Here is a 14,305-nt window from a genome sequence, read left to right on the forward strand (position 1 = left end):
TCACTGAAATATGTACAGATATACAGGGTGAGGCTTCTATTTCTACATTTCCTTTTATCTGGTCACATTTGTCTTCCCACATGGGATGGGATGCACATTTTTGGCTTCCATATAAGCAACAAACTGAGTTGCTTACTGAATCTATAAATATTTCTTTTTCCTGAAAAGAGATAGTTAAAAGTCAATATCAAATATCAAAACCAGGTATCCTCCAGGAGTACTGTTTGCAGGATTTGACCTTTGGTTGGCTTTAAGGTTGTTACTTGTTAAAAGTTTTATTTCTTTATTATAATGGCAATAGAGAACATACTTCAGATTTTATGATAAAGTGTGGCTGTTCAATGATGAGACAGAACACAGGTTTATCCAAGCAAGCAAGCTGGTTAGCTGAAAAGGGCTGCCCCCTGTCAGCTTTCCACCTTCCCTTTTATTATATTTCTCCCCCCTGCGCATTACCTACTTCCACCGCGAAAAGACACAACAAAGGAATACATGACTTTGATTAATATTCTTATTTTCCAGCCTCTATCTACTACAATCCTAATTCTCAGGCCTTGAGGCCAGGCCAAGGAAGCTTCCCACGATTACTGTCCTTTAATTAACTTCCCAGGGTTCATATCTGGTCCTCGTCCTTGGATGGAGCAATGTGTTGCTCCTACACAACGGTCAGGGTGTGCCCTGACTGTTTCCAGGTGGATGGACTAAACATGAACCCTTCATCCCCCCGTTTTTTGTTTAATTATACTCGGCCATCTCATGGTAGCCGTCAATTTGCTTTTGCAAGCAATTTAACTCCCAGACAGACAAGGACATAACTCGGGGAGCTTGCCAGGGCGAATCTCTACAAAGCCTTAGCAAAGAGGGAATACATTGTACACAGCAGCAGCAAGAAATAAGCCCAATGATCACAAACACAGCATAACCGAAAAGTTGTCGCAGCCATCCTAGAGACGGCAGCCAACCTGTAAGCCAATTCCAAAAGCCCTCAAACCCCACATCTTGACGTATGTGTGCTGTAAGATTGGCCAATTCGGCCAGTCTAGATTCTATGGAACGACTATTATCAGTTAAATTAAAACAACACATATGCCGAAACGTGGAACAGCCTAGGTGATGTTTTAAGAGCAGAAAATCAATGGCTGCTCTGTTATCCAAAATTGCATCCCTTAATTCGTGTTGCTCTGCATTAAGTAGGGCAATTGCCTTGGATGTTGTATTAATTGCCTTCGCTGCAAAGCACGCCAGGGCATTTAGGATTCTGGCTGTATAAGTGGCAAGCCCGGGGACCCCAACAATGGAGGCCGCTAAAGCAGTATACTCAGCACAACTAAAAAGCTTAACATCTGCAACACAATTATCTGAAAGAGGTACACTTCTTTTACTGTGCTTTTGGCTGGCAAAAGGCAATATAAGCGTCATTCTACTAAGACAGCAAAGGGTGCCATCACTTAAATTTGCAGGAATATAACTAAAGGTGCGTGAGCCACAGGTAAAAAACCACCCTGATGGTAGGATGATATGGCCATAATTGTATGAAACATTCACAGCGCGGGAACAATTTAAGAGGGGTTGAGGAATTTGCCGACAGCCCAAGGGCACCCTTGTACTAGTGCAGTTAACCACACGCGCACAGGTGACATTGTTGGCCCCGGCCGGGTACGGTGTGTGGAGGGATATAGCCGTGTGAGGCAAGGTATAGTTGGCCGGGCCCCAATTAGCCATGCCAGAGTACTGGGAAGAGAGATTCGCGTAAGCAGCGAGCATTGTCTCATTCCCTATTTCGTCAGGGTGATGACATACTGGTATAAGGCATGTACCTAACAATTCTCCGGCTGCTACAGAATCAGACAAACAAAAGTGGGTAACATTTGCTATTGAAGCCAATCTTTCCCATGTGTTATATGTCATTCGGGCCCGTAACGGGGGAAGCGCTCCCGAGCCAACCCCTACAGGAAATAGCAGGCACAAAAGGCATACAATCAGCACAGAATTAGCAGTGATTTGGGCGAGAATCTCCACAAACAAAGTCTCAGGAGTCTCTGGCTGTTGATTTGCTGCCAGTCTTCGTTGAGCCGCCGCGACCAATGCTTTTACTGCTCCCCATGTCACGGGCTGGCTTGGGACGCTACGCCTCTTCCGTTTCCGTCCCGCCGTTGTCGACCCGGGAGGCACCACGTTCTCCTCCAAGGTCAGCTGAAACTCCGGTATGGGGTTCGACAGCCCCTGGCGCCACGCCATGCTGTTTCAGTGCCGGTCGCACACACCGGGCTGGAACCCACAACGGTCCTGCAGGGAGAGACACAGCAGCATATCCCCGACCCCAAGTGATTAGAGGTACTGGGCCCAGCCACTGCGGATCGGGCAGCTGACGGTAAAAGACACGCGGTCTTTCCAGTACCTCAGATTTGTGAAAATGGCGATCCGCGGGGGTCTGCTGATCTGCGTTCAGCGTTAAATTATTTAAAGTAAACAAAAGGATATGCATTTGTTGTTGAATGTCTCCTAAGGTTCGGAGACGCAGCTCCCCTTGTTTTAATTGTTTATCAAGCAAGGTTTTGAGCGTGCGATTGGCACGTTCAACAATGGCTTGGCCCGTGGAATTATAAGGGATCCCGTGTTTAAGACGGACGTTCCATCGGGCGCAAAAAGTGGAGAGGGCTGTGGAGCAGTAAGCTGGGGCATTATCCGTTTTAATTTGGCTTGGGCGACCCATAACAGAAAAACAGGCTAGCAAATGGTGAATAACTTTAGCAGTGGCTTCCCCACGCTGTGGGGTTGCCCACAGAAATCCCGAATAAGTATCAACAGAAAGGAATAGGGGCGGAATTGTGGCACATGAGTGACATCCATTTGCCATAGCTGATTTGCTGCGGTACCTCTGGGGTTAACGGCATAAGAAAAAGTAGGAGCAGCAGCGGCACAGTGGGGGCAGGAACGAACAATGGAACGTGCATGATCAGCAGGAATGTGAAACTGCCGGGCCAAAACAGAGGCAGACTGATGGAAAAAGGCATGGCTTTCAATGGGGTCAGAAAAGAGGGAATTTACCTGACCACGTAACGCGCGATCAGCGCGTGCATTGCCCTCAGTGAGTGACCCAGGCAGAGGGGTATGACTGCGAATATGAGCAACAAAATAAGGGAAATTACGAGTGGAAATAAGATATTGCAAAGACAAAAATAGGCGAAGGAGGTCCGCATCGACCTGAGGGGTAATGAGGGCAAGGGGTAAATGATCAATCACTTGATAAACATAATGGGTGTCCACAATTAAATTAAAGGGACAATCAGCGAAAAGTTGAAAGGCTAAAATAACAGCAGCCAGTTCTGAACGCTGCGCGGAACGCTGAGGCAGTGTAAAACGAGAACGCCAACGAGGGGGGTCACCTGATTGATAGTGACGACACCTCGATGTGGAGAGCCATCAGTAAAAAGAGTAACGGCAGAAACAATGGGTTGAGAGCGGCTAAGACGATGAACAATTAGAGGCACCTTTTGGGTAATTACCAACCGAGGATCTTTTGGGGGATTATAAGAAATTTCTCCCACATAATCACAAAGAGCAACCTGCCAAGCCAAAGAGGTGTGGCACAAGGAATCAAATTCACTACGGGACAAGGGGAACACAATATCAACTAAATCAGTGCCAGTAAGTTGCGCTGCACGGTGGCGGGCTTTACGAACAAGATCAGACAGGGCATCTAGATATGGGTAAATATTCTGAGGAGGAGTGGAGGAGAGGTACAGCCACTCTATGATAGAGACGGCTGTATTCGTACGGGGTACAAACAGAGCCGCAGTGGGCGTATGAGGGGTGGCAAGAAGAATCAGCCGTAGGGGACGGACCTCAGGGGGTCTGTCCACAAACTGCTGACTTAATGCTGCATTAATTTGTCGAATGCAGGCAATGTGCTCTTTAGTGATGGCAATAACTGCACCCGGTGCTCGGGCTCCACGTAGGAGCTCGAACAACGGCTGCAGCATTGAGGTGGGGAGACGAAAATAGGGCCGAATCCAATTTAAATGACCCAAAATCTGTTGTAATTTAACAAGGGTTAGGGGTTGAGGTAGAGTTAGTGCCGGACGAACCGGAGCAGCATAGGTTTGTAAAACCTTATGGCCGAGGTAGTGGTAGGGATAAGAGCGTTGGATTTTTTCTGGTGCCACCAACAGGCCATTTTGGCCGAGGATTTGAGACAAAGATTCAATCTGTTGTTCCGTGACCTGGGGACCACTAAGCAAAATGTCATCCATATAATGGTAGACCTTTAGCGTAGGGTACCGGGCACGAAAAGGGGTGAGGGCCCGATCCACAAAAAGCTGACACAAGGTTGGACTATTTTGCATTCCCTGGGGTAAGACCTTCCACTGATACCTTTGAGAGGGTTGCTGATTATTATATTGTGGCACCGTGAACGCGAATTTTTCGCGATCTTGTGGGCAAAGGGGGATGGTGAAAAAACAATCTTTTAAATCTAACACACAGAGCTGATCGGTTTGAGGAATTAAATTTGGATTTGGTAATCCATATTGCAAGGGGCCCATAGGTTGGATGCATTTATTTATTTATTTCCCTTAAGTCATGCAACAGCCGCCATGCACCAGATTTTTTCTTAATAACGAACACCGGGGTGTTCCAGGGACTAGTAGAGCTTTCCAAGCGCTGTGCCAGCAAATGCTGCTGCACAAGCGATTGAAGCGCTTTTAGCTTTTCTAGAGGGAGGGGCCACTGGTCAATCCAGACGGGCTCTAAGGATTGCCATACCAAGGGCAATGCGGAGGGCAATGTGGGTGATGGAGGATTTTGAGCCATCAGATATTAATATCGAGGGTGGTGTCCAGCTTTGTAAGTAAATCACGGCCCCAAATATTGAGGTGGACAGGGAGCACAAAAGGGCGGATAGTAGCAAGGGTACGGCCTCCCGGTTTAGAGACTGTGACCCAAGACAAACTCTGTCGCCCGGGTTTACTACCCCCGATCCCCCACAACTCTTTAGAAGGAACCGTAGGCCAACTAACCGGCACTCTGGATCACGAATCACCGTAACGTCAGCTCCAGTGTCCACCAGCCCTGTGAAAGGAACATCATTTAAGAGAAGTGTTAACTGAGGTTTCGAGGGGCGGACTGACATTGTCAGAGCAACAAGTGGAGAGGACGCGCTGTGAGACGGCGAGTGAGACAACGTTGATCCAAAGCCGCCTCCGCCCCGAGTTCGATCCTCGGCAGCTGGCACCTGATAGGGGACTAAAATCAATTGTGCAATTGATCGTCCACGCGGGAGTGACTGTGGAAGATGAGTCCACACCTGAACCTTAATACTGCCAGTGTAATCGGCATCAATGACCCCGGGGATGACAAAAAAGCCCTGTTTCCCAGCATGAGAGCGAGGGAGAATGAGACCCACAAAGCCGGCAGGGAGAGGTCCCGTCACCTGGGTAGGTATGGCGCAGACCTCCCCTGGCAGCCGAAAATCAGTGTCCTCCTGCATGATTAAATCAAGCCCTGCACTTCCAGCAGTCGCCGCCCTCATAGAGTCTATGGATTTTAAGGCAGAGGAACGGTTGTCTGAGTGGGAAACACCCCCGTTTGGCCCTGGGTTCGGGGGGGACCCGCCGCGCGGTTTCCCGGCCCGCTACGACACTGATTAGCCCAGTGATAGCCCTTTTGACACTTGGGGCACCTTTTTGAGGGTCGGGCGGGTGCCTTTGATGAGCGGCACTCCCGCTGGAAGTGACCCTCCTTGCCACAGCGGTAACAACGCTTCCCCTCTTTTCCGGTTCTTTTCAGGGCGGCAGCCAGAACTCCAGCTTTATGGGCTTGTGTGCCGATGTTTTGGCATGCCCGTAGCATGTCTGAGAGCTCTAAAATGCCAGAGGCTTGCGCCGTCTGGAGAGCGCGGCGGCAATCCTCATTTGCATTTTCAACTGCCATTTTTAACAGGATTTCCTGAGCTGCCGCAGCGTTATCCACCTGTCGGAGGATAGCCTCCTGCAATCTGTTGGTAAAATCCAGAAAGGACTCTGATGCACCCTGACGGATACTAACAAAGCTTTTAGTAGGCTTGCCTGAATCCGGGACCTTCCGGAAAGCATGCTGGGCGCAGGTGGAAATAAGGGGGAAGAGGGCCTGAGGGAGTTGAGTTTGCATCTCAACGGTAGCAAACGGTCCCTCCCCTGCCAAGTGCTCAAAAATAATACCTTCCGCTCTATGAATCTGGGCCTGGCGTTCCGCCTCCTGCCGATACTCACTAATCCAAATAACATATTGACTGGGTGACAGCATCATGCGCAACAGCGCCTTCCAATCTTCAGGGATCAGGGAGTATCCACTACCTAGCCCTTCAATGAGACCACACACAAACGTGCTAGTCAGACCGAACTCGCGAATTGCTTTCTTTACCTCTCTAATCACCGAGTAAGGCAAACTGACCCAGGTTCCAACCGGGTTGCCCTGGTCATCGTTTTGCCAGGTCACCGGACAAACCGAGACCAGCTCAGCCAGCTCCTCTGTTGTAAGATCTGAGCGAGCCTTCGCTGCGTGCACCATTTGTTGCACCAGCGAAAGCCTCTGAGCAGATGCAGACGACCCCCTGGGGGGCCCCGAAGCATGGGGTTTCAGGGGGGGATGGTAATCACAGACCGGCTCTGGCGGGGAAGGTAAGGGAGGCGGTGGTAATAAAGGCACTGGGGGCGAAGCAGGGAGAGGGATGGCTGCAGGAGCCGACGGCGGTGGCGAAATCGGCAGCCCCTCTGTTGGTGCGGGAGAGGGTTCTTCCGAAGCGACACACTGTGTTGCATCGGTAGGAGGGGGGGTGGCTGCAGGAGCCGACGGGCGTGGCGAGATCACCAGCCTCGTGAGGGAGGGCCTGTCCGAGGCAACACGCTGTATCGCATCGCAGCAGAGGTGCCAGGCATGTAAAGCCTGCACGGGCGCCCGAGGCTCTTCATGCAATGTCTGGCCCAACCGCTCCCAGTCCGCTAGCTTAAGGGTTCCGGCTTCAGGGTACCACGGGCACTGGGCACTCACCTCCTGTAGCAGGAGAGTGAGTTCTCGAGCGGGGCAGTCATGCTGAGCCTTACGCAGCAGATACTGTAGCTCATTGCAGTGTTGCACTTGCAAAGCAGAGAGGGAGCTTCCCATACTTACCACAATGAAAAATACTCACCGGGATCCGCGAAGCGGATGAGTGACGCGTCTGAAACCCTTGCCGGGCGAGGTGAGTGCTGAAGGCCCCACGTTTGGGCGCCAGTTGTGGCGGTTCAATGATGAGACAGAACACAGGTTTATCCAAGCAAGCAAGCTGGTTAGCTGAAAAGGGCTGCCCCCTGTCAGCTTTCCACCTTCCCTTTTATTATATTTCTCCCCCCTGCGCATTACCTACTTCCACCGCGAAAAGACACAACAAAGGAATACATGACTTTGATTAATATTCTTATTTTCCAGCCTCTATCTACTACAATCCTAATTCTCAGGCCTTGAGGCCAGGCCAAGGAAGCTTCCCACGATTACTGTCCTTTAATTAACTTCCCAGGGTTCATATCTGGTCCTCGTCCTTGGATGGAGCAATGTGCTGCTCCTACACAACGGTCAGGGTGTGCCCTGACTGTTTCCAGGTGGATGGACTAAACATGAACCCTTCAATAAAGGGACATTTAAAATAAGGAATTTTTTACTATATTACAAAACAAATATGTTCAACTGAGTTTTTACCATTTATGGTGTCTGTTTACGTTGCCATTTTCTCAGTCTGGACAACCAAAAATGGAAACTAGTCAGTTTCACTTGTGCTTTTATTTTAAAAATTTCATTTCAGGTTCTCAACTGCCAACATTATGCTGCAATGTTTTAAATTGTGAATGTTACTGAAGCATTGCTATGTGTTTAAAGACAAAAAAAAAAAATCTTTCCACTGAATCCTGGCAGATAGCCCCCGGAGTTTCCAGGGTCTGTGGCTCTGGGATACCTGGCTGCCAACCGCAGAACCAGAAGTCTGCAAGCCCTAGAGTCTCTCATGGTTTCCAGGCCCTAGGTCTATTGAAAGGAGCTTGTGGGGTTTCCAAGGTCATGGTCTCACAGCCTCCTGGGACAGGCTGCTAGGGTCCACAGCTGTTAAATTTTTTTTTTTTTTAAATGAAAAATGCAGATACAGCTCAGCTGAAACGTTCCACAAAACCTTATTTTTTCCAGCCTTTTTTTTTTTTAAACTGAAACAGAGGAAAAATATGTAAGTGTCCAAAACATTCATTTCAGCATGAAACCTTTCAATTTTTCAGGCAGATTTACAAGGCGACTTTGGCATCATTCACAAGAAGGTGGTGGTAGTCCCTTGATGCCCAGTGGTTAGGGAACCCTATTCTGGAGCAGGGACTTGAAACCAGGTCTCCCATATCCCAGGTGGGTGCCCTACACACAGGTTACTGGCTATTTTGAGGTCAGTCTCTCATTCTCTCCTGTTGAAGCTATTCCACTGCATATAAATAATTAAATATTCACCGGACCAGGGGACTGGAACCCATCTGTCCCATCTCCCAGATGAGTACCCTAACCACTGGGCTATAGTATCATTCTCACTCTGGCCCCCAGTGGTAACAAGCCATGAAACTGGCAAGAATTACATTAATTTCAGTCAGCAGCTACTGGTTCCAGGTCATATATTTCATTTTGGAAATGCCATGTGTGTTTCTGGTATCAGAATTTCCAGTTCCCTGGACATTTTTAAAATTGGAACAAAACCAAATTTTGAAATGTTGAAGTTTCCTGCAACCTGTAAATTCTGAGATTTGGCCAGCTCTGGTCAGGAGGATGATACACCATGGATTCAATATTGTTTCTAACTCCTGAAAATCTTTTATCAACATGATCCTAAATTTGGTGATGCTGCTAATGACACAAATAGATGATCACGTGTGAATGAATTTTTTAGCTAAATTAGATTTTAAGACTATGTTAACTGAAGTATAATACTTTATCATGATCCAACCTAGCTTATACCTTTCTGTGTAGAAGGGTGCAATTTCATTATCAGAATACTGCTAATTGAAACATTTTTAGAGGAGAATAATAGCATGCTTCTGACCTTAACGTCTGAGTCTATGCTTGCACAGGACACAAGTAGGCTTGAAATCAGAGGATTCACCTATTTACAGTATCCAGCCAATAATTAAAAACAGCTTTTGCAACAGATTCAGAACTCAAAACTGGGATTATATTGTATGCATTTGGAATAGTTTGGCTAGAGATTAAGCCATTTTAAACTCTAATTCAAAGCCGTTCAGGCCAGTATGACTTAAACATACTTTGCCTTGCCATCATGGATCAGGCACAAGACTTTACAAACAACTTGTTCTCAATGGAAAAAATACTTTGTCACAGTTTTGCCTGCTCCAGTCTCATTGTAATGATTTAAATACAGTTTGACAATCTGAACAACTCTACATACCTGTTTACAACTCATTCATCTTATACTGTTTAACTGCTAATGAGGATCAGGTCTTAAGCGTTCAGGCTAGTTGCAGTGTGCTGGAATCAAGGTATGCATAAATTCCTCTATGGAGTTTCTTCCCCCCAACCCCACGCACTCCCCTTCAGCAGACTATGCACTAGACACAAGCAGAATGACAAAGTGGATCTGTAAAATTCAAACTATGTATTTGTTAATGGTTTGGGGTGTGTGTTTGTTTGTTTGTTTGGGGCGGGGGGGGGGAGGGGAAGAGACCTGATGCTACAGTAGACAGTTTGCCGACATGAGTTATGTGGTGGATGAATGGAATGGGATTGCACATAATTGTTGGTTTTAGATGGTGTGCATTCTCTTAAGTCTGTAACTTTCAGGAAGAGAGAAAATACCTTTTAAATGACAGTTTGTTCCATAGTCTGTTCTGAACTGGTCTGTGCACACGCATTTTTGGTTTTGGACTTTCTAGAATGTAGTGACACCAGCAGCTCCACAGGAGATTCACATGGAGAGAGAGGTTTGCTTTGAAGACTGCAGATAGTTTATTAGTACGTTGAGAATTTCTATTTTAAATTTTGAGATAAACATAGTTGACTGTGACCTATTAAAATTAACATTTCCTCCTCACTCCTGCTTATTCTTCTGCGCAAAGTATGTTCTGAAATAGTGTTTCAATTATACACAATTCTAATTCAACACATTGAATTTCACTGGAAAATGTTATCTATGAAATCCTTTCATTCAGGGACCAAATAGTTAAAATTATTAAAACATACTAATCTTGGATATCAAAACAATATATTCTTTGATAAATATGCTTTTTCCCCCTTTACACAGGCATTGGGGTGAAAAATAATTTCCTTTGCAGAAGAAAAGGTTTCATGCTGAATATGTAGCATGGCATAGACTGCACAAAAAGAATAATTCCACGCAGTCAAAGGCAGCCCTTGTATTCACTGACTTTTGGCAGTGGGACTACTCTATATCTACAGTACTGTAGAAGTGACAAGAATACTAAGTTTCAAAATCTTCTGTTCATAGAATAAAGCACTTGTCAAGACTCAAAGCTTTGCTGGGATCTTTCATTTTTTAAACTTTAAAAACTACAGGAAACCTCCATCAGAACACTAAAATTGTATCTGGAATTGATTGTTGCAATTTCCTTCCTGATTCTTTCAGGAACAAAGAATGTTTAGTAAAAAAAAAAAATAAATCACTGAAACATCTCATATTAAAAGAAACTCAGATCCTTATTCCTATAAACATTTTAAGAGTATTCTTGTACACCTTTTAGTATTTTAAGTTCACATTGAAAGGATATTAAAAAAATTTAAAACACAAGATGGTAAGAAATTTCTAAAGAGCTGAAGCCATTAACAGACAGTTCTACATGGAAAACAAGATGGCTCATTGATAGGGCCTGTCAAGGTTCCTCCCCCACTCGGAACTCTAGGGTACAGATGTGGGGACCTGCATGAAAACCTCCTAAGCTTACTTTTACCAGCTTAGGTTAAAACTTCCCCAACGTACAAATTAATTTTATCCTTTGTCCTTGGAATATCCACTGCCACCACCAAACTCTGACTGGGTTTACTGGGAAACGCAGTTTGGACACGTCTTTCCTCCCAAAATCCTCCCAACCCTTGCACCCCACTTCCTGGGAAAGGTTTGGTAAAAATCCTCACCAATCTGCATAGGTGACCACAGACCCAAACCCTTGGATCTGAGAACAGTGAAAAAGCATTCAGTTTTCTTACAAGAAGACTTTTAATAGAAATAGAAGTAGATAGAAGTAAAGGAATCACCCCTGTAAAATCAGGATGGTAGATACCTTACAGGGTAATTAGATTCAAAACATAGAGAATCCCTCTAGGCAAAACCTTAAGTTACAAAAAAAGACACACAGACAGAAATAGTCATTCTATTCAACACAATTCTTTTCTCAGCCATTTAAAGAAATCATAATCTAATGCATACCTAGCTAGATTACTTACTAAAAGTTCTAAGACTCCATTCCTGTTCTATCCCCGGCAAAAGCAGCATACCAACAGACACAGACCCTTTGTTTCTCTCCCTCCTCCCAGCTTTTGAAAGTATCTCGTCTCCTCATTGGTCACTTTGGTCAGGTGCCAGTGAGGTTACCTTTAGCTTCTTAACCCTTTACAGGTGAGAGGATTTTTCCTCTGGCCAGGAGGGATTTTAAAGGGGTTTACCCTTCCCTTTATATTTATGACAGGGCCCTACCAAATTCAAGGTCCATTTTGGTCAGTTTCAATGGCAGGGGGGTTTTCAAATTGGTCAGTTTCATGATTTCAGATAGCTTACATCTGAAATATCAGGGTGTTGTAACTGTGGGGCTCCTAACCCCAAAGGGGATCATGGGGCAGTTGCAAAGCTGTTGTGGGGAAAGAGGAGGGAGTGTCACAGGATTGCCACCCTCATTTCTGTGCTACCTTCAGATTTGAGCCATGGAGCTTCTCTACCTGCTGCTGGGAGCACCCCAGCTGGGGTTCCTAGCTGCTAGTCCTGGCCAGCTGGGGAGGGACAGGACTTCCTCTTCTCCTGCACAGCTCCTCTCAAGGGGAGATCTGACCCACCCATGGTGCCTCCCCTGGTTGCAGGAAGCTCCATGGCTGGGCAGCAGCTCCGGAGCTTCCTGCAGCTGGAGGAAGTCCCCAGAGTGCTGGTGGGTCTGATCTCCACTATGCTACGGGGAGTGCCTCAGGTGGGAGCTCCTAGCTGCTAGTCCCAGCCAGCGTCAGATTAACACATGGGACCACATGGCCAGGGCCCCTCAGAAAAACGGACACCCAAGCCCCAGCAGAAGCTGCGGGAGGTGGGGGGGGGGAGGAAGCCCTGACACCCGGCTGGAACCCCAGAAACTCCAAGCCCAGGCACCTCAAGCCCCAGCAGAAGCCACAGGGACGTGGAAGTCCTCAGGCCAGCTCTGAGGCTGCTGCAGCACAGAAGTAAGGGTGTACAATCCTCACTTCTGCGCTGCCTCTGGAGGTGGGTGTGATCTTCCCACTGAGAGCAACCATGCAGAAGAAGGACAGAGTCCTGTCCCTCCCCAGCCCGACCTAGACTAGGGTGCTCCAAGCAGCACAGGGAGATGGACTTCATGGGGAAGGGCTTATTTCATGGTCCATGAAACTGATAGGGCCCTCATCGAGAAAGTAATTCGAGTAACACACCACACATTGAGCCAGTCACGCTCAGGTTAATGGAGGTACTTCCAGCTACTTATGCCCATTGTGAATTTGGCCCATTGCCTTTAAGGAGACTTCATTTTTCTGACTCTTCAGTAAGCTGCTGATGTGTTCCCTATTGGAGCCTAGCCTTAGCCTCAATCAGAATTTTTTTTAAAAGGCACAGAAAAATTAGACTAGTTTTAAGTTGTCACAATGGCTTCCCTTTTAAACTGGTACTTAGCCATAACATTGTAATTGGCCATACAGGTACCAAGAGTACCTGAGTAGATGATTTTCCTCCCCAAATCTTTTTAGTGAACATCATATAGGTAAATCTCAGTTGTCTTGGCACTTCTTCCTTTTCACTTCTGACACTACCAATGAGACAGAGCTGGGTGAGTTAGGAAACAGTGGAGCCCAAGTTATAAGACCTGATAAAAATGTTGTTCTTAAATTCTTGGATAGAGATTGGTCTCTAGCAGACATCAGTAGTCTTTGCTCTCCAGGAATTGAGCTGCTGGTGTATCTTCCCCTTGTTAGTGGAAACTTCCAACTCCTGGACCAATGTCCTAGACCTTAGCAACTCTTGAAACTGCCTGAAGTCATCAGGTGATTAAATGAATGAGGAGATGGCCACATCCTCACAAAAATCTGAGGAGGAACCAATGCCTTCCGGATGGTCAGGAGTAGAGCTGGTCAGGAATTTTCCAACAAAACATTTTTTCCCCCATCAGAAAATGCTGATTCGTCAAAACAGAAGTGTTTCATGGAAACATCTTGCTTTTGATCAACTTCCACCAAAACACAGGCAGGGTTCCAACATTGGAAACTTGCCTGGATTCTGGACAGCTGAGGAGTCTTAGCTTTGAGGATTTGCCATGTAGACTGTCTTGGCATTGAGGACCACAGGGTTTCCAGACTCCCTTATGCAGATGCAGGAGCCTAGAAGCCCCAGTTTTAGTGGGGACTCTAAGGATCTGGGCTCCATAGCCAGACACCTGGAAGTCCTGAAAATCCTAGCCCAAGAAAGGGCTCCCACAGGCTTGCTGAAAGCATAAGTTTACCGCTTGAGCTGGGTCCTGTAGCTGGGGGCTATAACAGACTTCCATCTTCTACAGACAAGACCGGGAACACAACATATGTAACACATAGATTACATAGGACACTGAGCAAAGGCAGATATAGCAAAGAATAAAAGTTACCACATGTTTATACTAGAGTATGTGTGTTAAACAAGGAAATCAGGAGGCAATTTACTAAGCATAAGTTACTGCTGACCTGCTATGCGTGAAAGGTCTGTCACATGTCAGCTTTCTGGCTTTAATATGCCCGTTTGCTCGTGCCATGCCATAGCCAAAAGGATAGCATATGAAAGATGCCCTTTCCTTCACCATGAGGCATGCTACAAAATGCTGAAGTTCATACAGGAAAATACTGCAAAGCACATAAGGTGGCATGGAAGATCACACGTTTAAAACACAAGACTAGGAATCAGTAGATCTCAGTTCTATTCCCAGCTCTGTCACAAGCCCTCTTATCATATGCAAGTTATTTACTTGCTCATGCCTCAGCTTTCCTATCAACTGCGATAATATCACTTACTTCAGATGGGTGTTTCTGCTTAATTCACTCTTTATAAAGCTCTCAGATCATTAGATGG

The 14,305-nt window shown here is 46.4% G+C and overlaps 1 protein-coding gene across 4 annotated transcripts in view; it reads right to left on the bottom strand.

The window, feature by feature from the left end:
- GPM6A (glycoprotein M6A) overlaps nucleotides 1–14,305 on the bottom strand; it is a 350,470-nt gene that overhangs the window by 299,455 nt on the left and 36,710 nt on the right. The window contains exons 2-4 of one of the 4 annotated variants that reach the window (XM_074951178.1): nucleotides 5,019–5,070; nucleotides 3,049–3,115; nucleotides 425–2,286 (exon numbers count right to left, since the gene is read on the bottom strand). The exons of 1 other annotated variant lie outside the window; for it this stretch is intronic. In XM_074951178.1, coding sequence (XP_074807279.1) covers nucleotides 736–2,238 — 1,503 coding nt within the window. In that variant the 5' untranslated portion in view covers nucleotides 2,239–2,286; nucleotides 3,049–3,115; nucleotides 5,019–5,070 and the 3' untranslated portion in view covers nucleotides 425–735. Of the gene's footprint in view, nucleotides 1–424; nucleotides 3,116–5,018; nucleotides 5,071–14,305 lie in introns of those variants that run through there. 2 more of the 4 variants (XM_074951177.1, XM_074951176.1) reach the window with 2 other exon arrangements.

This window comes from Natator depressus, chromosome 4, assembly GCF_965152275.1.
Source record: "Natator depressus isolate rNatDep1 chromosome 4, rNatDep2.hap1, whole genome shotgun sequence".
Classification (NCBI taxonomy): Eukaryota; Metazoa; Chordata; order Testudines; family Cheloniidae; genus Natator; species Natator depressus.